General features: G+C 37.2%; 1 protein-coding gene across 2 annotated transcripts in view; it reads left to right on the forward strand.

Moving 5' to 3' along the window:
- The window catches only part of LOC110857150 (inactive tyrosine-protein kinase transmembrane receptor ROR1), a 37,469-nt gene extending 15,120 nt beyond the window's left edge, over nt 1-22,349 (forward strand). For both annotated transcript variants that reach the window (XM_035857663.1, XM_022105756.2), the window contains 13 exons: nt 8,948-9,225; nt 12,024-12,234; nt 15,446-15,760; nt 15,843-16,009; nt 18,720-18,792; nt 18,875-19,001; nt 19,076-19,200; nt 19,274-19,809; nt 20,116-20,553; nt 20,750-21,080; nt 21,161-21,289; nt 21,380-21,482; nt 21,547-22,349. In XM_035857663.1, the coding sequence (XP_035713556.1) occupies nt 9,147-9,225; nt 12,024-12,234; nt 15,446-15,760; nt 15,843-16,009; nt 18,720-18,792; nt 18,875-19,001; nt 19,076-19,200; nt 19,274-19,809; nt 20,116-20,553; nt 20,750-21,080; nt 21,161-21,289; nt 21,380-21,482; nt 21,547-22,182 (3,270 nt within the window). In that variant the 5' untranslated portion in view covers nt 8,948-9,146 and the 3' untranslated portion in view covers nt 22,183-22,349. The remainder of the gene's footprint in view (nt 1-8,947; nt 9,226-12,023; nt 12,235-15,445; nt 15,761-15,842; nt 16,010-18,719; nt 18,793-18,874; nt 19,002-19,075; nt 19,201-19,273; nt 19,810-20,115; nt 20,554-20,749; nt 21,081-21,160; nt 21,290-21,379; nt 21,483-21,546) is intronic.
- The last annotated feature ends 630 nt before the right edge of the window (nt 22,350-22,979 follow it).

Consider the following 22,979-nt stretch of genomic DNA (forward strand, 5'->3'; position numbering starts at 1 on the left):
ACGACTCGAAGAAGACTTGGCTATATTTCAACAGGGAGGGGTGTGGATGTGCAAAAATTAAGACATACATAAAAAAGTATGGAGAATTCAAAAATATCAACTTCAAATAAGCATCATAAGAAAAAACCATCATATCGACCCCGCGAAAGTTAAAAACGATTCAATTTATTTTTGGAAAATGTCGCTCCACGTCCGGGCCTGATGCGGCCATGAAGTCAAAGATTAATACAAACTATTTGTATCATATTAAGGCCCATAAGTTGTGGGTCAAAGCACATGCAAAGGGAACTCCAGCAAACCATACGGGATGTCAAGAAAAAATGGCGAACACAAGACCTAAGCTTTACAACAAAATTTCACCAAAACAGTTGGTCATTGTCGATGAGTCCTACGTCTTCAAAAACGTGACAGAAACTATGGGAAGGATTTTTTAATGGGAAATATGTCTCAACTGAAAACCGAAGAGAAATTAAAGTTTTTTTTCGAAATTTCTCAAAAAACCTGAGGTTTGGCTGGCGTTGGGTAAATTTGGGCATATTTTGGACCCTAAGTTCAAAAGGGCTCTGTGGGCGCCCAGGTTTGTTTCCGGAAATGTGACATAGTCCGTCAGATTCCTTTCAGCAAGGAGTATCAGAAAATATAAAATGTAATTTTCTGGCCCGACCTTAGACCAATCCATAGTGTAAAAACCGTCAATGAGGAAATTGACAAAAATGCCAGATTTCGGTTGAAAGATGGAAACCCTCCAAACGTCCATAATCTTACCCTCAAAAAAAGATATTGGGCTCTATGTAAGAAGACATACTCCCAGCTTCGTGAAACAGTCGATAGTTTAAGGAAATTTCGGTTCTGCTGGCAGAAAATGAGCAATGAAGTTGCAAGGTCTTCCGAAAAAACATTAACTGCGGATGTGAAGAAACAAGTTAAATACGAAATGGATAATTGATTGAAGTCTTCTTTCTTCGTGGATACGGGACATTAGATATATTTAGCATATTATACCAAAATTTGAGATTTTTAGAGCTATTTTTTGACCTTTTACAGGACTAAGTTCTTAGTGTCCAGATACTTTTTCTCTGCTCTCTATCTACTTATAACGATTATTTATGTTTGTGCGTGTTTTGGCTTTAAATCGGACCCGGTGGTCATTTCTGGCCTGTGCTTGAGGTGAGAAATTGAATTATGGAACAACAACAAGTAATAAAACATCGAGGCCACACATTTCATCGTCACGTTGGTTACCCAATTAGAGCAAGGAGGGCTTTTCTACAGGGTACTAAATCAGGATTTATAAGGGATGAATTACAATCACAGCAGTTAAAGGATGTCACATCCAGCCATATAAAATTCATCGTTAAGCTGCATTTTTATTTATTTACGAGTCAAGGGTCACGGCACAATTGTGTACCTCGGAGTTATGCAAATCGTATCATGTACACACACTCGTGTCTTGATGCAAATCAACTCCAGATTTGTTCCGGTTAACGAGCTGGCCATGCGAATGTCACGCTCTGGAGTTTAAATGTCTAGAATTATGGATGCGATGTGCTTAACTCTGATTGCGTGACATGGCCAAGTGCGGTTTGATAGTTCATAAATATATGCAAATCAAGACACCGAACTAGTCTTGAGTCGGGTACTGCACGCAAAAATGTGTGCACTATTAGAGAGATTCTATACATACTTTGTAATTTTTGGTCCTTGTAATGTGTGTGTACACATGCATATTTACACAATGTGTAATGTACAATGGACATGATATCTCAAATTCGGCACTGCATACAATTCAAAAATTTTGCAGAAACTATTTTACTAATTTTTTTAAATGAGTTACCATGCTACGTTAGACATTGCCTTGAGTACGCCCATTGTAAATACTTGAAGCCGACAGACTTTCACTTTTTTCTTAATTTGCTCATGGTTACTTACTTACGCTAAGCCTAAAAATTGTAGCAGAATTTGAACTTATCATTTACGCATGTTTCTGCTCTTTAACTAAACCAGCAAAGTTATATACATACAGACAGTTAATGTCTTTGTTTACGTTGAAACTTGTAAATATTCCTACAAACTTTCACTTTCGAGTTGTTGTTCACCCCGACTTCCTTTAAGAAGTGACACATGCTACAGTTCCATCAGCTAAAATGGAAGGAAACTAAATTATATTTACCATTTGCCAACTCAGAAACTATGTAGTTAATAAGTGTCATGTTTGTGTTTTTGTAATTAAATTGTCGCTAAAATTATTGATTAGTGCTGAAACATCTTACTGAATACTAGTCCAATATCTGACAATAAAATTGAATGAAACTTGTAAATAATTTCCTTTGGCGATAAACTTTTATATGTCGTTAATTTATATGTAAAATATGTTGAATACTTTCTGGAATTAAATATATGTACATAGATATTTAGACAGAAAATATGTGTACCTAAAAAATAATCTCGTAAGATAGATTGGTCCACTCTTGGTGTCCATGTGAAAGTTTACACAAATCTATATACAAATCTACTGCTCTGTAGTAATTTTGTAGACTGGACAGATACGTATTTTGCCACAACACCGAATATGTACGAGAAGCCTCCGATTTATACAAGCTTAAAGAGCGATGGGATTTTTTCGCATTGCAAATTGGCTAAATTCGGCTCGGTCTTCATTATCAAGTCGGACACGTAGTTGCCCTTACCAGCTCGTTAGTGGTTTTCGTTCTGGTAACAAATTCTCTGCTGCCACTAAGGGGAAGGCGACAATGACTAAATATCTATGTAACTGATTAATGGATAGGTTGCAAATTGGACGGTCCTTCCTTTGTCGCCACGAGGTTGGAGCGTGACTAGTTTTTGTCTGAGAAAGCGCCTTTGGGGTCGAAGGACGAAGAAGCTCAGCTTTCAGACGGAATTTAGTTTGCATATGGTTGTCACACCAAATAAGAAATGCACAATTTTGAAATGTAGCGCCAGAAATTATTTGCATGCTTTAGTAAATAATTTCTAGCAATGTTAAATACCTGATTATGTACTGTGTGGTGAAAACTATTACCAATCCGACACTTTTTGTGACCGGACACGGATAATATTTTTGTGTGTATATTTTCCTGCAATGCTAGGTCCTCCCTTTGAAAATGACACCAATTTCTCTCTGAAAGTTTGTGGGAAGTCCGTCACACGACCGGAATTTAATTTTCCAGCTCAATTTCGCGTGTCGTCCTAGACGAACTTGGGTAAAGAAATAGAATAGCCTTTCATTTTACAGCCAGAGCTGACTTGCACACAATTTCGTTTCCCGAGGACATGGGAACTCTCAACTTGAATAAACCGGAATAGGACAAGTTGTATAATTTGACATTGTAAAATAGCTCAACTGACCAAAGGGAACATGCATAAAGCATGTAATCAATTCAGGGGCTAGGGAACATATTACGTTCAACATTCAGTGAAAATCATTGGTTGTGCAGGTCCGATGCAATATATTCTGTACTATTTACATATATCGTACATATTTAAATCTGGTTTGATTCCACTGAAAATTGTGTACTCGTACATATGCACGAAACCTGCCAAATTTCATTATAAATCCGGCTCAGAATTTAAATTTGCCATGACTTGAATTTGGTGAGAGTGGAACAAATCCAAATCTCTCACACTTGCGGAGAGATTCAATTCAAGTGCAATTTATTTGTACAACTGGCTTCTTCTTGACACTAGCTGTCAGTCAGTCAATTCAATCACGACCAATTCTGTGTCTGGCACAGACATCATTCAATCATAGTCCGGCTTCTATTATTGTAAAGAAAGGGAAAAAAGTTGAGTCTAAATTGAAAACTTTCCCATTTGGTCAACATTCAGGTCTTAGAAATCCGGTATTAAAATAATACCAAGCGGTATTCGTGTATGACTCAGATACCATAAAGTGGTATTGATACAGTGTATTTAGTGATGGCTCGGTATTAAAGTTTTACCATATCCGGTGGAAATTTCAACGAACCGGTATTATTTTATTACTAACAATGCGATGGTGTGAAGTGTAACCCTCCGAATTGGCTGAAATTTTGAAATTACGTGGTCCAAGTCACTACAACAAACGTTTCTTGAGGCAGTTTGTGCAATGGTCAGAATTTGGCAAAATATTTGAGGTCAAAGTTGAAAAATAGGCAATTTTTCCCTTTGAAAGGAATGGGAGTCGGGTTTGCTCCCTGCGCTTGGTAAAAATCGCCCATTTTTTCAACTTTGACCTCAAATAGCTTGGCAAATTCCAACCATCGCACAAACTGCCTCAAGAAACGTTTGTTGTAGTAACTTGGACCACGTAATTTCAAGATTTCAGCCAATTCGGAGGGTTACACTTCACACCATCGCATTGTAAGTGGTAGCAACTTTAATACTTAAAAATTAATGCCTGTGTAACTGTGCCAGATTTCTAACAGTTTATGTAATACAAATGTGTAAAAACTGCAAACATAATATTTTTGCACAGATTTTGATTAATCCAAGAAATTCAAATACTAAGAATTAACCAGTACATGAAAAAGAGCCTCATTGAAACGTAAAATTTTAAATAGAGTCCTCCCCCCTACTTGTCATTTTTTTGACGATCTAAATAACATTTCCATTTTCCGACGAGCAGATCGGAAATGAAATTCCGTTCAAAAACTTGAAGTAGCTGAAGATCACTTCATCTTCATTACTGTACTCATTCAATTTCAGTCTCGTTTGAACCTCACTCACTGACACCCTTTTCATGCAAAACTGCATTTAATTTAAAGTCTGACTCATCCTCAGAACCCTTTATTTATCAGCGAAGGAGTTTTTTGATGCGCCCTGATATTGAGGGTGACGTCGGATGAATGATAAATACGGGAGAGGAAGACAACAAATGACAAGTCAACCGTCACTCAAAACCTGGTGCATTTATGCACTAATTCATTTTCATTCTTTCCATTCATTCTTCATACTTATCAAATTATTAAGCAATTTTGACTGTAAAGATGGTTCGGAGTGAAAGCAGAAGTTTAATGGTTTTCAATTTAGGTAAGAAGAGAGAGAAAGGTCTTTGCGATGTCGATATTATTTAATAAGTAAGAGGTTTAATTAGGAATGACAAAGGGAAGAATTTAATAGGACGGTAGACAGACAGCCGATAGCAAATATGATAAGCAAGGAGGTTTGAGAAATGAAATGCATTGGAAGCTAGTACATAATGGAAGGGGAAAGTACATAGAGATGTACATAAATAACATGCACATCTCGCCTAGATTTTATTAAACAAAGCCTCTAAAATGGATACTGAACTTTAGTCGAAAATCTATCCACTAATTTAGAGTTGCATTTCATTTAACGAGTTTTACGTGGAAAGTCGTAGATAACATTGTGCTCACTTTCACTGCACAAATAAACTTTCACTGGACCACATCGTCTTTTTTCTCACATGGCCCTTGTTCTTCTGGCTTTTGGTAGGATTTAGTTAAGCTCTCTTTTGCTCTGCCAGAAATTTGTGGCCAATTTCGTTATTGCCACCATTTCCTAAAAAACTATGTTTATTTGTCCAGTTTACAGCTTTGTTGAACGAATTGATTGCTCCGTGTTCCATTTGACTGGGTTTATTATGGTCGTTTAACTCCTTTAATGGCAAACTTATCTCACCTCCGCAGACAAACAATTTCCTCAGCCAGCCCACATACATACATTCGTACAATTGTTGGCAATGACAATGCTAAGCAAATAAATTATGTCGTTTTGGGTGGCCAAGTAGAGAAACACGGCACAATAAAATCCACCCAACCCATAATTTAAGGATGGTAAAAGCAATTATCTAGAGTTAAACAATTTGTTTGATTACAAGTAATAAACCAATTCGTGATTTTAAACTTACGCAAAAAACATGTAAAGATTTAAATCTTACGCAATTTACAGGACAAAAATTTGTAACAATGAAAGGCAAAACGAAAATTTATAACCCTGATTACATAGATATTGGCTATTGCCATAAGGACTATGTCCATAACGAAATTTGATTACCAGTTCAAATTAATGAAAGCCAAAATGAAGCCAATCCCTACAGAAATTTAAAGAAATTCACAAAGATATGTACAGGGTGTTAATAAAGTCCGATCCCATTTTTCCTGTAAAAAAGTGAAGGCTAGTATAAAAAAAACTACCCGTGATACTTACAAAAAATGTTCGACATATTTACCTTAGTATTTGGTCTTGTTACCATTTACTTTAACCATGCCCTCAACTCTTTGTTTAAGGCTCTGTGCTAATTTTTCCAATGTGCCTCTGGAAATCGAATTCCATACATCTTGAACTTTTTTTTACTAGCTCTTCCCTCGTCCGGGGTTGTGGCTCTTTGTATACATTTTCCTTAAGTATGGACCACTGGTTCTTCAGGGGATTCAAATCTGGGCCGTTAGCGGCCCACACCCCCTTGCTCCAGACCGTTGAAACTTGCGTCTTGATGAGACTCAAACTCGCTTTTGCTGTATGGGCTATAGCACCATCCTGCATGAAAACTATTTTTCTTTCATTCGGAAATATTTCCTTGTTCCCCATGCTATCGAAATAGATAGGTAATATTTTTTCCATATAATGCTTTGCATTGACTGATTTGCCTTTTGGTATGATATGTAGAGGGGTCACGCAACGTGCACAAAATCCACCCGCTACCATAACTTTAAGCCCGAATTTTGGGATCGCTCTTGATGGTACATCCGATTTGTTTTCTGTCCTGTAACGAACATTTTGTTGGTTCAATTTTGGATATAGTTCAATAATAGATTCGTCAGTCCAAAGGATGTGACTGCGCAATTCTTCACCAAGTCTTTTTTCACTCAAATGGGCACTTTTCTGAAGGAGTTCTTCAAATTTCAGACGGTCATCGATATATTTTTGTGACATGAGAGGTTTTTTTAGTTAGTTTGTAAGCTGTGTGACCCCACTTCGTAGTTTTCACAAATTTTTGCACGGTCACACAGTTAATTTGCTTCTTCTTCTCTTTATAGCGTTTTGAGTCATTTAACTCCCTTGCTCAATTACGTAATGAACTACCGGTTTTCTTGCAAAGTCTGTTTTTAATCATTCTTTTTGTGGTAGGTGACACCTTTCTGGGTCGCCCTGGTCGCTTTTTGTCGTGGACAAAATTTTTATTCTTCCATTTCCAAACAGTTCTGCGGCTGCAGCCCAATTTTTGCACAATTTCTGTAGGTTTAAGCCCCTGCTGATGCAATGTTTGTATCTCAACTCTAAGATGCTCATGACTTACACGTTTAGTTGTTCCTCCCATGGTAAAAATTTGAAATAAATAACTTCACTGGTTCAAAAGTTCCAGCTGAATTTGTAACAACCACGCTCCAAAAAATGCATGGGATCGGACTTTATTAACACCCTTTAAAATCAGTTTGCATTTAAGTCTCATTTTCTCCCTCGTCATCAACTAACTTTAAATGAAAACCAAAATCGAAATAATGTTACGTCCTGACAAACTAAAACGCTTCTCTTCTCAATTTCAGAGGTTTCTATCTCGTTTTAACCCCTATGTGCCTCAAGGTGTTTCATCTCTTTCACTATCCTCGCATCCTTCCGCACCATCACGGTATTTAGAAAATATAAAAGTGTATCCGGATTTCATCTCCTTTTCGGTTCTTTTTTTCTAAAGGGGACGTTCATAAATTACGTAATGCAAAATCGCGATTTTCTAGATCCCCCCTTTAACATGTTTCACTTAGGCACAATATCATTGGAGCCATTGTCCCCCCTCTCGCGTTACATAATTTACGAACGGTCCCAAATGCATTTCCATCATCGTTTTTCCACCGACATCATCACAATTTTCTCCTTTGCATGGATGAAAAACTAATGAATTTCCCTCCTGTCACCAAAAATGAGTCGGGCAACACTTTTACTTTTACACATTTTAGTTGTCCCGAAATGTATGCAGTGTTAGTTAACCGTCCTCAAATCATTACAAAAATTTCAACTTGGCATAAATATTCGACTTTTGGATATATTTACACATGTATGGAAAATGAGATGAATGGTGGAAAGGGTTGGTGGGGACGGGTCCATCATTTACGCCGCTTTTAATTTTGAGTTTGCCATGCTACGTTATTTAGAAAGAGGCGACATGAAGGATATTTGCATTTTGCGTTCACTTTCATCCAACAGTTCGTTTGGTGCTGGGAAGCGGAGGAAATGCAAATAGAGGAAAAGTTAACAAATAGTGATGCACTTTAATGGAAATGAAACTTGAGAGATCGACATGCAGGACGGGAGATGGATATCCGATTTCAAATCGTGTAATGATGCACATTTGACTTCAATGTCCTCGTGAAAAACAAGTAAAGTTTAGGCATAGGAAATGCATGTATGTATGTACCAGTATGCCAAATGTACATATGAAAATATGACAATTTTAGAAATTTTGAAAAATGCTAAGCTTAGAAGTTCAAGTTTTTCCACCCATTTTTATAGCTTTTGAAAAAAGTTTATAGTTTTCATTTGTAAACGTGGTAAACATTTCATCATTTCAAATTTGTCCTCTGCTGGATTGGATAGCTGCCAATGTGCAATTTCGGCGAGTAACAACAACATCGAAATGTGTTTTGATCTCAACAGGATCTTTTTACAGCACTATGTTGAACAACGCTGCGAACCCACTGCATTTTTTGTAAATATGTAACATTCTAAAAACACAAAAACAAAAGTGCGTGCGTGTGCTGCTGAAAATTCAGGTTCACTTTAGCTCAACATTCTCTTTTAGATTTTATGACGTTATTGGTTGTCACTTTTTCGACAAAAAGAACAATATGGTTGCACTTTTTTTATTAAGTTTTGAGAAACAATATCGAGCTTTCAATTCTTTCTTTGTAAAACTGATTCAAAAAGTGACGGAAGTGAAGTTGGCGTACTATTTTTACTATTTTTCTAAATTCCTTTACTCTTAAAATTTCAGATCCCTCTCTGGACCCTGAAGTACTTACTTGTCCAGCGTGTCCATAATTATATAGTTAAAGTGAAATTGTGTCAGTGAAGTGAAAATTTATTCGACTTTGTCCTTACTAAACTGTGGAGTGAAAGTTATTATCATTTCTGCATAACTTTTCCCAACGAATGTGTCCCCGTGGGGAAGAAAAGCAGGTGGACGGGCATCGATGATCTCGGTGTCAGTAAGAGGAGACAAGATCGTGGATCACCACGCGCTCATCAGCATCTCAGACCTCAACCACAAAGGTTAAGAATATTATATGTCGTTTTTTCATTGAGCTTTTTCGTGATTGTTAGAAATATGTACATCATTTGGTGATAAGCAAACGTCATAAGTATTGTAGTAAAGGCTGAAATAGTATGCGATACTTTGAACAGATTGATTATTGAGGCAATTCACGCAGTCCTTGCTAACTTTGTAAAATCAGTAAATTTTGTACGATAATTTTGCAAACTATAACAACATATAAGTAAGGACGCCCTTGATCTGAGTAAGCTTGCACAAATTTGTAAGTACATTTCTTTAGAAATATTTATAAAAGTTTTTAAGTTTATGGATTTTACGAATTTTACAAAGGAATTTTACAATGGACTGCGTGAGAGTGAGTTGTACCATTTAAAAGGAAAATTTTCAGGTATTTCACTACAGCAGGAAGCAAATCTATGAGGTGAGTTACTGGACTGTACATAAGTTTGTTGTATTGATTTCATACATACATAGTTTTCATTCGGAGTGAGTCATTTCCACGTCCTTCAGCTTCCCCATGGTCTCAAAGTTTTGTCCCCCCGAACTCATCTGTCATCATTCATTATCAACACTACTGATATTCATTCGCATACATGTGTACCAAAAATACAAATATATCACAGTGCTTGACCATAGATTCGTCCGGAGTTTGTTTTCTACATACGTAGCTCTTTATTATACTCGTGAGAATAAATAGGGATTGTATTTGAGGAAATGCAGCTTATTTGTGTACTTTTTTTCGTCCAAATGAGTGGATTCTCGAGAAGAGATGTTAGCTGTCACTTTATTTCTACTTTCATTGCGCTCCAGTGAAATGCGTGATATCGACGCAATTAAAGTTCTGTGGGGCTGAAGACATATGTAATTATGTCTCAGATTTCCTAACTCTGTAGGATCTCAAATGTACAAATGTATATATGTTGGTTCCACACATCTAAATTTTATACTTATATTTCCTAAATACATGCATATGTACATACATCGATATGGTTTAAAATATAGTTCATCACGGTGAGACAGATATTAAATTCAACTTGCTGAATTTCTAAGCGATTACATGAAAATAATAGATTGCTTGTGTGAATCAGTAAAATATGAATCAGTCACTCTTGACTGAATGAACGCTTCCGAATCGAAAATGGCTAAAAGGAAACAGGAAAAGTGTTCAATATTCAGTAAGCAATCAATCCTGTAGTTTTGTTTTTGCTTGATTTGCCATCAGTCCATTCTGCCGAAGGGAATTTGGTGGGTGGATTGAGATTGAGCAAACAGACAGATGCGAATGACATGAAAAGAAAAGGGTGTGAAGCAAGCACTTGTGGATGAGATTTGATCCTTGTTAAAGAGAAAAAGAGGAGAAAGTTTGGAATAGGGGAGAGATTTGTGTAACTTTATGATGATTTTTCTGCATAAAGACGGATCAAATAGAGACGCTTAATCACCCGTTTAATAAAAATAGTGGATTATTTAACTTAATCTTTCAATGTGAAAAAATCGACAAATTGTATAGATATTATACAACTTAATTTGAAGTTTGTTCATGTTTTCGTATATAAATCTGTTAACTTTGAATGATGTTATTTATTCGCGATATACATATAAGTTAGATATTGAAATATTGATATCGCTTAATTAGATTAACGCTTTCCGTCATCAAAATTATTCCTCTCTCAGAATTTTATTGTTGGAAACATAAAATGTTATTACTGTTTTCTGACCTGTATAAATATATGTTTAGCATGCCAACGTTTATCCAACAACATGCCTCGAACAAGAACAAATAACATAAAACTTTGATGAATTTCCTTCCAAATAAGTAAATATATGCTTATTTTCCTTAGTTTGGATGAGGGAACGTTTTACCATATCACTCACAGTTTTAGCGTGCGTTTGTATGATTTTATGTCGTTGCGCTGAACAAAATTTCTGTGGCATTTCATCTAGTTTTCCTAAACAGTAAAACTACCCATGTGTCGAGTTGAATAACACTTTCTCCCCACACAAGTCGTAATGTCGCCCTTTGGAAATCTACCAAACCCAAAATTTTCTCCATTCCACTTGCCAAGTTGCTCTTTGTCGTCTTATGTTACAAAGTTGACAAGCGAATGTTGAAAGTTAGACCAAAATCTGGATGAGAATTCCAATTTCTTGCAGTTTTCGTGCCATGATAGCTTCAAAGAGAAGCAAAAGTCTTGGCTGGATGTCTGACGGTGGGGAATGGACCACTTTAGCTGTCCGTCGTCCAGCTAAGTACGATGTGGCGTATTTTGGCGTGAACATTAGACTATTATTTAAGCAGGAAATGCATTTCTTGTGGCAAAGGGTAAGATGTGAATTGTGTAGGAATTTCACCAACCATACCAGATTTTCTCCCCTCTAAATACGTATAAAAATTTGGAAGGGGTAAGAAATCCAAAACCCGTGGGGAGCAGATTGCCCTGCCTTAAATGAGGTTATGCTGTCAATCAAAATCCAAGTGGAGTGAACCCTACTGGGAAAGAGGGATTGAATATTGGGGGATTAGGGGGATTTATGCATTAATTATAGTGTAGCACTTTTTAAGATTATCTATTTACATGCAAATGAATAACCTTTAGAAATGACATCTCAATTTATCCGAAAACCAGAATTTAAACTGGTGTGGAATCTAAATTCAAATTGTTGATGAGTTTATGATTTATGAACATGTAAATTATATAAGATTTGCGAATACAGCAGAATTTTCGCAATTTTTAATTTTTAATCAGAACAGAAAACAGTTCAACACAATATTTGTCTTTTTCTATGCACATTGCAGTGTGGGGTAGCCCAACCTCTCCTAACATGGGATCGTCATCAGGGAACAACTTGAGGCACAGCTCTGAAATGGACATGGGGCCGTTTCACGACCCCAACCACTCCTCCACCATCGATGAGTACGACCCCGACGAAGAAGACTATGACGATTACGATGAAGGCGACGATGTCGAATTGGAATCTCATGGGAAAGGAAGCAACCGAAATTCAGAGTGAGTTCCTATTTATTTCAAGTCATCCCAAAGTATATGTCGACCCCCTTAAGCGGATAAAATAAATATATTTATAAACTCAAAATTGGAAAGCATGTATAGTTTGCATATAATGACACTAGGGAGAAAGTTGCAAAAAATAGTAAATAGAATGGTTTATTCTTTATTTATCGTGACCGGACTCATTTTCAGTTGCAGCAATTGATTTAAAAATGACGATTGGCATTGAATATGATTTGGAGATTTGTCCGCCAACAACCTCAACAACATGAATCAAAATGTCTCTCTATTATAGCAATGCATATTTTTGCGACAAATTCGGCTTTTATTGTTCATGTATGCATTTCGTGGAATTTCATAAATAAATGACAGAAGTATTGTTCTAATTATTCCGTTTCTGAAAGTGTGAAATGGATGCGATATAGGGTAATCGGGTAGAACTTTTTTTCCTTGAAAGTACGAACACATTAATGTGTGCGTATTATTGGGAATTGCCAATCGTAGATGCAAGTTGACAGCGACAAGATTTTACAAAATCATCAAAAAAAATGTTCTTTTCTGAATGACAACTATTTTCACTTACATTTGAACTGTGTCAATACATATAAATAAATATACAAAACTCTGAAGTTTAATATGTATGTAAGATTTTGAGATCTCTTCTTTCCCGACAAAATTGTAGCTGCTCAAAATGTCTGTCTTCCATGGTTTCATAAGAGGATACCCATTTTTGTTCAGAAACCATTCTTTTCTGTACACGCACGCATTTTGTTGGATATTGTGATGCGTTCATGTGGCTTCGAGAGGAAATGTGTGCAAATACACAGACAGAGGAATGTGGTAGCCATCTTAAATCTAAATAAAATTTTATTCCTAACAGTTATACTAAATATTTATGGCAAGAAATGAAACATGGTTCTTTTAGCTGTCCGGCACTTGACAGTTAGGACTTTGTTCATTCAGGGACAGGATTGTGTTGGGTGATCGGTCGGTGGTGAAACTGAATTCATTTTATGAGGTCCTCGTGTGAGTGAAAGTGGTGAAAGGTTGGACACACAATTTTCTCCACTTTCACTTTCACTGCTACACGTTTTATATATCTCGCACTCTGTCACTTTCTTGTGTGGATTTAAGTAACGGAATTCCTTCCCTCGTCTTTTCCACCAAATTTTTGTTGGACATGTGAAAGTGCGGAGTGCATTATTTCCTGATTTTTCTTACAACTGTCCTCCAATAAATCATTTCCCTGGTGGTGGAAGTGGTTTTTTTTATTTTGTGAGTACCAGCGCTATTTTAAGTGGTCTTTTTCCGTGGATTTGTCATTACCATGATCATCTTAATCAGCGTGGAATTTGAATTCTTTTAAAGGATGGAATCCGGGAGGAAATTGGAGTTTGAGAAGAGAAAGTTTTGGTTTTTGAGCCCGACTGTTCATAGATCAGACCAGATACATGTTAATAAGTAAATATTTAGTAGTTCTAAATAGTACTGCAAAGCGATATCTAAATATTTAAATGTGCATTTTCAGAAAATTTTCTAAAATAATTTTTACAAAATTTGGAATATTATATTTAAATCTAGAACAAATTTTATCCATGCGCCGGCAGTACAAAAAGAATGACAACACTTTCGACAAGAATTAAGAACTACATAGACACTAAATGTGAAATTTGTTGATTAGGACTTCAGTGAAAAAATTATAGTATGCATCAAGTTGACAAGGAACAATTGTATTTGTACTCAAATATTCCCGATTCGGACGTCCCGAAATGTAAATAGTTATACTTTCACTTTCCCTTGCTTTTATCGGAATTGCATTATTTCCTGATGGTGGGAGTGAAGCACATGTCATTTCTCTCCTTGACTGCATTTCCTGTCTGACAAATTTGGCCAGACTGCATTTCCACCTAGAAACTTAGACAATATCCACTCAAACATCCGCCCACCCATCAAGCCACGAGTTTCTCATCTCTCTCTAGAACCACAATCGTATATGGCGAGAAACCAAAAAGAAAATCTTTTTATTCCACAAAAAGCCAACCTAACGAGGATGGAAAGAATAACAAAACTTTACAGTTTTCCATCCCTGTTGATCTTTCAAACCAGTTATTTCACTTTTATTGCAAAGCAAGAGACAACATAATCTTCGTCTGAAGGAAAATATCTTTTAGAGAAAATTGAGATTTTGACTCCAGAAATTCCGATACTTGTTTTCTAAAAAAATTAAAATTTAATCACATTTCCGTTTTTCTAAGGAACTACATATATACATCCTCTTTTATCCCCCTATAAAATAAGTTTAGTGTTTATTCGATTGTAATTTGTTTTCCGGAATTTTGCAAAACGGAAGCAGATGAAAAATACGCAATGTTACTTTAGCATTTAATCTTCATGTTTATTATTATGCAATTTTTATTTTGTGAAAGTCCTGTCGCGCACAAGGGTATATGTATAATTTCTGCGGCATGTTTACCTTGGCTATGGGGAAGGTAATAATACTAAAATAATCGTAAACTACGACTGGGGTGCGAGCAGCCTTAAATTATCATTTATTAGCAGGAAATGAAGTTGCAAAAATAAATTACGAGTATGTGTGCATATGTATGTATGTACTTATATATGTATTTATTTGCCCGAAGGAATTTTGGTGGCGTGTTAAGAGGGTTTCTCTATTCGGGAAATGAGTCCATGAAAAAGTGTTCATCCTACCAATTTACTTATAGCTTCCGTCAGAATCACAAAATGTGAAGAAATATGTATCTGTATTAGAATTTGGTTGCTGATTTCTTGCGTAAAAGAATTTACAGTTATTTGTTCAGACGAATTTTTACCTCAATGTCATACCCCTTGCGCCTGAAAACGATACGATGTCTTGACCCATACTTAAATAAAAATACAATTCACGCAGTCCTTGGTAACTCTGTAAAATCCATAAAATCCGTTAACTTACATAATTTTACAAATATTTCTAAGGAAGTTAGCTTGCAATTTTTTTCAAAGTTATTTTAGATCAAGGGCGTCTTTTTACATATGTTGTAAAACTTTGTAAAATTATTACAAACTGCTTGAAGTTTTCACTATTAGTGGAAACTGCCTTAATATTTGTTTAAATTGACGAGCAAATATCGAATTAAGAATTTCTAATTTTCTCCATTTAGTAAATATTTACCTACATATACATACCATTTAAATTAAATATGCTTTTTTTCAGTAACCACTCCCACCAAGTCACTCCTTCGTCTCCGGCCCCCACCACAACGACAACAATGTCAACTGCCACCACCACCACCATCCAGCCAAACCTCCCTCCATCCTCCTTCGATTATGAAGAAAATACAAATTCTCCCAAGAACTTTCTCCGCTTTCTCCGCAAGTTGTCCAACATGACGAGAGACGCAGGGATGGACGTCCGCCTGAATTGTGAGGCAGAAGGAGTCCCAGCCCCAAAAACGATAAAATGGTTCAAAAACGGAGTTCTCGAACAACTTCGTGCTGACAGATTTCGAATCAGACACACGCGAAGAAAGTTAGTTGAAATGCATCTTAACTTGGAATTTGAAAGTTGTATGCAAATTATTTAATGTTTTTTTAATTATTTAATATTTCAGAACTTCCCAGGGAAAAAATTCCCCTGTTCGAATTGTGGGGTCGACGCTGAGAATTCGCTCGTTGGAAGTGCTGGATAAAGGATTTTACACGTGCGAAATCCTCGGTGGTGGTTCCTCGAATAATAAAATTTCGTCCACCGCGATCTTGGACGTGATTCATGACCCAGGTAATTTATCATCTGGGCGAATTTATTGAGTCAGAAGTACGTACTTAATAAAAATTCCATCTTTTGTAATCTCGAGCAACGCACAAAAATATGAGACACTTGAATGTCGTATGCATACATGCATTTACATAGTTAGCTGCACATTGTAATCCAAGTTGGATTATGCAACCTTCCCTTGTGGGACCTTGTTTTTCGTTATTTATTAATACATCCGATAAGTTTCAAATAGAGGGAGAGAAATATGTACATATGTACGTTGAAATAATTTCCTTTCCTGAAGCTGCGATAACCAACGACGATAATTACGTATCGTAAATAATTGTCAATTTTGCAACAAACAATTAAACTTTTGTCATCATGAATGACCTGTCACAAGCAGAGGTGTGTCGTATGGTCATTCTCCTCAAGCTCTGTATGAACATTTACATTTATGCTTGTGTTCTTTGTTTTTTGTCGACTCATTCTACTTCGGACTTCAGGTTAAAGAATAAATAATCATATCAAGCAAATCGACACGGCAGTGACCGAAGATAAATGCAAGTTATTCTTCTTATCAAGATACAAATTGGAGACATGTAGGAAATGTGTACATAAATGTTGAAGAGGGTAAAATAATAAAAAATCGACAAATTGAAATGATGAAATTTTGCATTGTTTATCTATCTCAGTTGGTTTGTCACAATGTCCTGGAATGTGGTATAATTTGTATTTGTTCGTGACAAATTAAAGGTGAATTATTGATTAAACATGCTACGAGAAGGAAACCTATGTAAATACTAATGTGTATTTTGAGAGGGAGAATGAGACAGGTGAACCCACGTTGAGGTTTGTCAAATTAATTACTTTTTGTCCTTTCTCCTGTTGGATTGACAGAGAGTAAAAGTGTTCCTGTTTGGCCACATTTCGTAAATAACTTTTTTACGCATGATTTGAATAGCTAGTTCATTATGCATGTATGCGAAGTAAAAATTCACCTACAAATGCAAATTAATCTGCAATGCAATTTTAATACATACAAAATTTTAGTACACGTTATTAACTTTCGCCATCAAATTAATTTTTATAGTTGCTATCTTCCGATTTTCGAAATGAATAAATATCATCAAGTTAAACAGTATTCATGATGACCATCTCTGAAACATGCGTAGTCATCCGATTTCAAGATTTCAATGCGACCACGGAAGTGATTTCAATTGCAAATGAGATTCTCCTCAGTCAGTTCCGGGAAATGATTGCAATTTTATGTATGCCAACCTGTAAAAAATATTAATGTTGCTCATCCTGAACTTGGTAGTTTGCATGGGTCGTAAAGTTCGGTGTGAAGAACTTCTTGTCTGTCCACTCTTACGAACTTAATGGGATGTTAATGTTAATGGTAGTTGGCAAGTTGTCCTACGTCTTCTTGGTGGGCCTCGAGTTAAAAGGAAATGTGGAAATTATAATGATAAAGAAATGGACGAAGACAGTGTTTCTTGCAAAAATTAAATAAGGGAAGGACCTGGGAGTTCCGCTATTTAATACGAACATTATATTTTCACATCCGTTTTATAAGCCATAGAAAAGGCAACAACTTTAAATTTGTAACATAAAATTACTCAGAAGTCATTTTCACCCAATTTTTTGAGAAATTTCAAAAATTTCAAATTTTGTCAACCTCAAACACATATTTATCTTCCAGCTTATACTGTAGAGTTTATCCTGATTAGTATTTAACAGGAACGCTACGGTACATATACATAAATATTTCGGGAATAATTTTCATCGTGCAAATTTGACTGCTGCCATACTATTATTTATGTAAATATGCTGGATTACTCTTCGATACCATTTTACATGCTTCTCAGAATCATGACCAGGAAAGGTCCGGTCGAGCCAAAGCTTCGATGAGGTTCACTCTACTAGGGAATTAAAATATTTATAGGGCTTTTAGCCTTCTGTTGAGGAAGAGGATTTGAAGAGCAATCAATAAAAAATGGAATAGGAACATTAGTATAAAGTTGTCCAATAGATATGTGTTCAGCTCATCTTCATGTAAGTACATATGTACGAGCACAAATATTCGGTCCCCAACTTGTACTTACATGCGTACATACATATGTACATAAGTGAAAATGAAAGCAAAACAAGTGGGAGTTAGATATCTACTGAATGGACACACTTTTTAGCTCATTCCTTCCTTTGACAATACTGACATCGTAAATGTTACATAAACTATGAAAATAAAAGTACATTGGAGAAAGTTCATATCGCATAAGGATCCAAAGTATGTACAATGTACATTGTACATATACATATACATACATGTATTTCATTGGCGTACATATGTACATATGTATGAACATATCTACATTTACATATACATTTACATTTGTATAAATATTGCTTCGCAAAAATTGAGTTGCATTTCATATAATGCGAATGAAGTCGGGTGACGAATCTATAAGTTTGTAAATACTTGGGGTTTCACAAGGGCTACCGGAGAGTAATTTGTAACTGATTTTACCACTTTATTGCTAAAATTGCCTAAACTCCACTAAAATATTACTTTGGGGACGTATGTAACTCCTTGAGTAAGAGATACATACGTAAAAAATCACATCTTGAAAGCTAATAAAATGAAGATGTTACCACGCGTTATTCGTCCATAGACTTGTCCTTGTGTGCACTGATATATTCTGTCTGTTACATATTTTATTTGTATTTATTGCAGGTCTCGACTCTGGAGTCATCCCCGATTTTCGTAGTCCATTCGAGTCATTTCCTGAAATCGGAGAGTCTGGAAAGTAAGTGATTTTACTACATCCAATACAAAAAAAACGTTTCACCACTTTCACCACCAATAATTCGTGCCTACTTATTTTGCAGTGTACACAGAATCGACAGCTTCCATCGAATGTCTGCAGCCAGTAACGGTGCCCCTTCGGGTAGAATGACTGATGAGCATGATTCCCTCGTAATGCAACCACCCAAAAATGGTCATGGATTTTGCCAAGTAACAACAAATTATGATCCGGAATTTCCTGACAAGAAGGATGATATAATATGCTGTTTTTGCCATTTTTTCAGCCATACCGTGGCTCAATATGCCAACAATATTTGGGAAATGGTACAATCTACGTTTCCACTGAAGATTCACAACTCATTTTAGAAAACAAGCTAAAAGAAGCCGTGAATTTAATAAGACTTTCACCGTAAGAAACCATTAATTCTAAATTTGTATGAATATAAATACAAACGATTTTTAAAAAACTTTGCATTTTTTAGTGAAATTTCCGAACAATGTTCCACCTTTGGAATTCCATCCCTTTGCCACTACTCATTCCCCTCGTGCTCTGGTGGTCAACCACGCCGCCTGTGTCGCGAAGAGTGCGAACATCTCTCAGAATCCATATGCAAATCGGAGTACACACTCGCCAAGTACCACCCACACTTACCCCTCCCACAATGCGCCACCCTGCCCCCAGTGGGGTCGCCGGGTTGGTCGACCTGCCTCCGACTAGGCCTCCCCAACGGGCAACCCCTCCTCCAAGAAAGTCAGCCCTGCTATAAAGACCGTGGTGTCGAGTATCGGGGTCCAGTCAGTGAAACCACTTCCGGTCAGCGGTGTCACCCTTGGCACAGTCAGAAAGAAGAGTACAAATCCACCGATTACCCCGAACTACGGGGCGGACATAACTTTTGTCGTAATCCGACCGGTGCGGAACAAGGGCCGTGGTGCTACGTGAATCAAAATGGGTTTGGTGGAGGGCGTGTCGTGAAGGAACTTTGTCTCGTTAAGCAGTGTGGCTTCTTTGGTTATGGTAAGATATTTTTGGCAAATATGTAATTTGCACATGATGCACAGTTTGCGATTTCTTGCACCTTTTCATCATTTCTTGCGCTACATGCTAGACACTGCAAAATGCGAGGTGCAAGAAATCGGCACTATCTAACGGCTAGCCCTTTTGAACTAACTTAATTTTAGAGATTTTCACGAGATGGTACTATTTTCTTGCAATTCTTGTACCCGTGCATAAAATTATGCTTGTAGAAAACAATTACTTGCAGTAGTTTCTTGCAAATTTCATGGTAAACACTGAATTTATTTTTTTCTAAATTTTGCACAGATGACAAATTATGGCTCACCCTGTCTGCCGGGTTATCATCTCTGTTCCTCGTCCTACTTTTGTGTCTGGTGTGTTGCTGCTGCCGGCGATGGAGGGGGAGAAATCATACCCAAAACAAGAAGTCGTCCTCGTCACCCCCATTTCTCACAAGCGTGTCGAATCATCCCCTCTCCGGATCCACGCAACACTTTGAGATGAACAATCTCCTCAAAAATCTGAGCGTGTCGGGCACTCGAAGCAATAACAGTGGCGGCGGCGGTGCGGGAAGTATTTTGAACGGATTTAGCTCCGGAATTTCCTCCTCGTTCGAGAAACATACGTACAGTCATTTAAATTTGCCGGAAGTGGCGGTGGGTAACGTCCACCTTTTCGAAGAACTGGGTTGCGGAGCATTTGGGACAGTTTATTTGGGCGAAGCGGTCCTCCGGAGTGGTGCAGGTGAGTGGGAATTGTGATAATTAACTAAAAATTGAGTTTAATCTCGATGCTACCAGTTAATTTTCGGAAATATTTCGAAAATTTGTAGACAAAGTATTATTTCAAAAAATAATTGGTAGTCAAACGATAAAAAGTCGTTACACAAGTTTATAAGATTTAGCTAAGAGGTTAATTATAATTTAATTCCTTATTGTAGGTGAGTTACCGGTCAAAACAGTGATAAAAACGTTGAAGGCGTCCGCATCTGCCAAAACGAGGCAGGATTTTTACCGGGAGGTTGAGCTAATGGGTGACCTACGCCATCCGAACATTGTCTGTCTTTTGGGCGTCGTGACGCAGGAGGAGCCGCGCTGCCTTCTTTTCGAACATATGAGTCAGGGCGATCTGCACGAGTTTTTGATAAGCCACTCCCCCCGGGCGGACCCTGCTCTAGCCTCGTTTATCCTCCAAGGAAATGAAATGCTCTTCATTGCGACACAAATCGCGGCAGGGATGGAGTACTTGGCGGCGCATCATTACGTCCACAGGTTCAATTTATTATTCATACGTACATATAATTTTTGTGGTAAGATAAACGTTTTAAAGTTTTTGATTATCGCACGTGTAGGGATCTTGCTGCAAGAAATGCTCTCGTGGGAGACGGATTAACCGTGAAAATTTCGGATTTCGGACTTTCAAGAGAGATTTATAATTCAGATTATTACCGCGTACAGTCAAAATCATTGGTTCCTGTCAGGTAAAAGGGAGCAAATATGATTCGGATTTTCACAAAATTGTAAAAAAATGCAGCCTGTAGTAAAGTTATTTATATTTCTCATTTCTATAGATGGATGCCACCTGAAGCCATCATGTACGGAAAGTTTAGCACGGAATCCGACGTTTGGAGCTTTGGCGTTGTATTATGGGAAATTTATTCGTACGGTTTACAGGTAAAAATATCTACAAATTAAACCCACCTAAATCTCATCATTAATTTATTAACCCATCTTTCAGCCCTACGTCGGCTACCAGAATCCAGAAGTGATCGACATCATCCGCTCCCGCCAACTCCTCCCATGTCCCGACCTCTGCCCTCCTCGCATGTACTCTTTAATGGTCGAATCTTGGACCGAGCTGCCCCATCGACGCCCCACCTTTGAAGAAATCCATTCCCGCCTAAAACTCTGGCTCCTCCCACTTCTCGGTCCGACCTCCACCTTCAGCCCGCACATTGTCCACCCGCCCCACAATTCCCGCTACCCCTTCGTCACCCCACCCTCCACGGCGAGCAACAACTCCGTCAGCTCTGCCCAATCGAGCAATGTGACAGGACCGCTGAGCAATAATACGAATTCGACCTCGGTGTCGACCCAGTGGCCGGTGACGACGGGTCAAGGTCAAGGGTCAACTTCCGGACCCCTCCGCACTTTCCAACCATCAAACAATAACAACAATGGGGACTGTGTCGCATACCAAAGTACGCAGATCGTTCATCCGACGAGAAATGGGTATTCGTCACCGTCGCCGCAATATCAAAATTCGACGGTACACTTTCACTCGGGGTCGGGTCGGATAAGTCATAACGTTCAGGGACAACATTCTTCCTCGCCGTATAGGGTTTTAATGGAGTCGAAGTCTACAAATATTTGAAAAATAAAAAGTTTTTTTAGTAATCTTGATTTATTTTGATTTTAAGAAATTTGAAATGCATGATTACAGATATACCCTGCTTATGTATGTATGTACGATTAGATAGCTGGGATTGGTACAAATTAGATGGCTGGATTTGAATAAAATAATTTGATAAAGTTTGCAAAGAACTTTTAAAGTTGTTATTAATTTGAGTTGAAGGTGGTCTAATTTTTCTCAGGTGTGGGTATGGTTACGAATAAATACCGGAGTAAGCATTCTGTCGGGTTCTAAAAGTGACCAAAGTCAAGAATCATCCTTTATAGTATAAATTCTTGTACGTAAATATGAAGCAACTTTATGCTACTTAAATATGCACATTATGTAAAGACACGTAAATTTTCTTATGAATGTCAACTTTATGCCAGGGTTCGCTACCCCGGGTTTTTGTGGGTTGGGGTTTTTGGGGTTTTTGTGGGTTTTTGGGGTATCAAATCTCCGGAAAAACCCTAATGCTTAATGGGGTTTTTGCGGGTTTTTGCGGGTTTTTGTGGGTTTTTGTGGGTTTTTCCGGGGTTTTTGTAGGATTTTGAGGCAGATTGAAACAAAATCCCTTAAACTACAACTTAGATCAATGCTAATTAAATTTTCTCATTCATCATGAAGTTTTGAGAATTTTCTTGTGCGACTTGAATTTCCAAATATTATGACATATTTCCAGGTTTACATGTTAAACATGAATTTTCGATGTAACAGTCCAAGTCAATGATAACGGTTAAAATTGCATGCTGAATTCGTATATTAGATTAGTTTTTCTC

This window comes from Folsomia candida, unplaced genomic scaffold (assembly GCF_002217175.1).
Source record: "Folsomia candida strain VU population unplaced genomic scaffold, ASM221717v1 Fcan01_Sc018, whole genome shotgun sequence".
Classification (NCBI taxonomy): domain Eukaryota; kingdom Metazoa; phylum Arthropoda; class Collembola; order Entomobryomorpha; family Isotomidae; genus Folsomia; species Folsomia candida.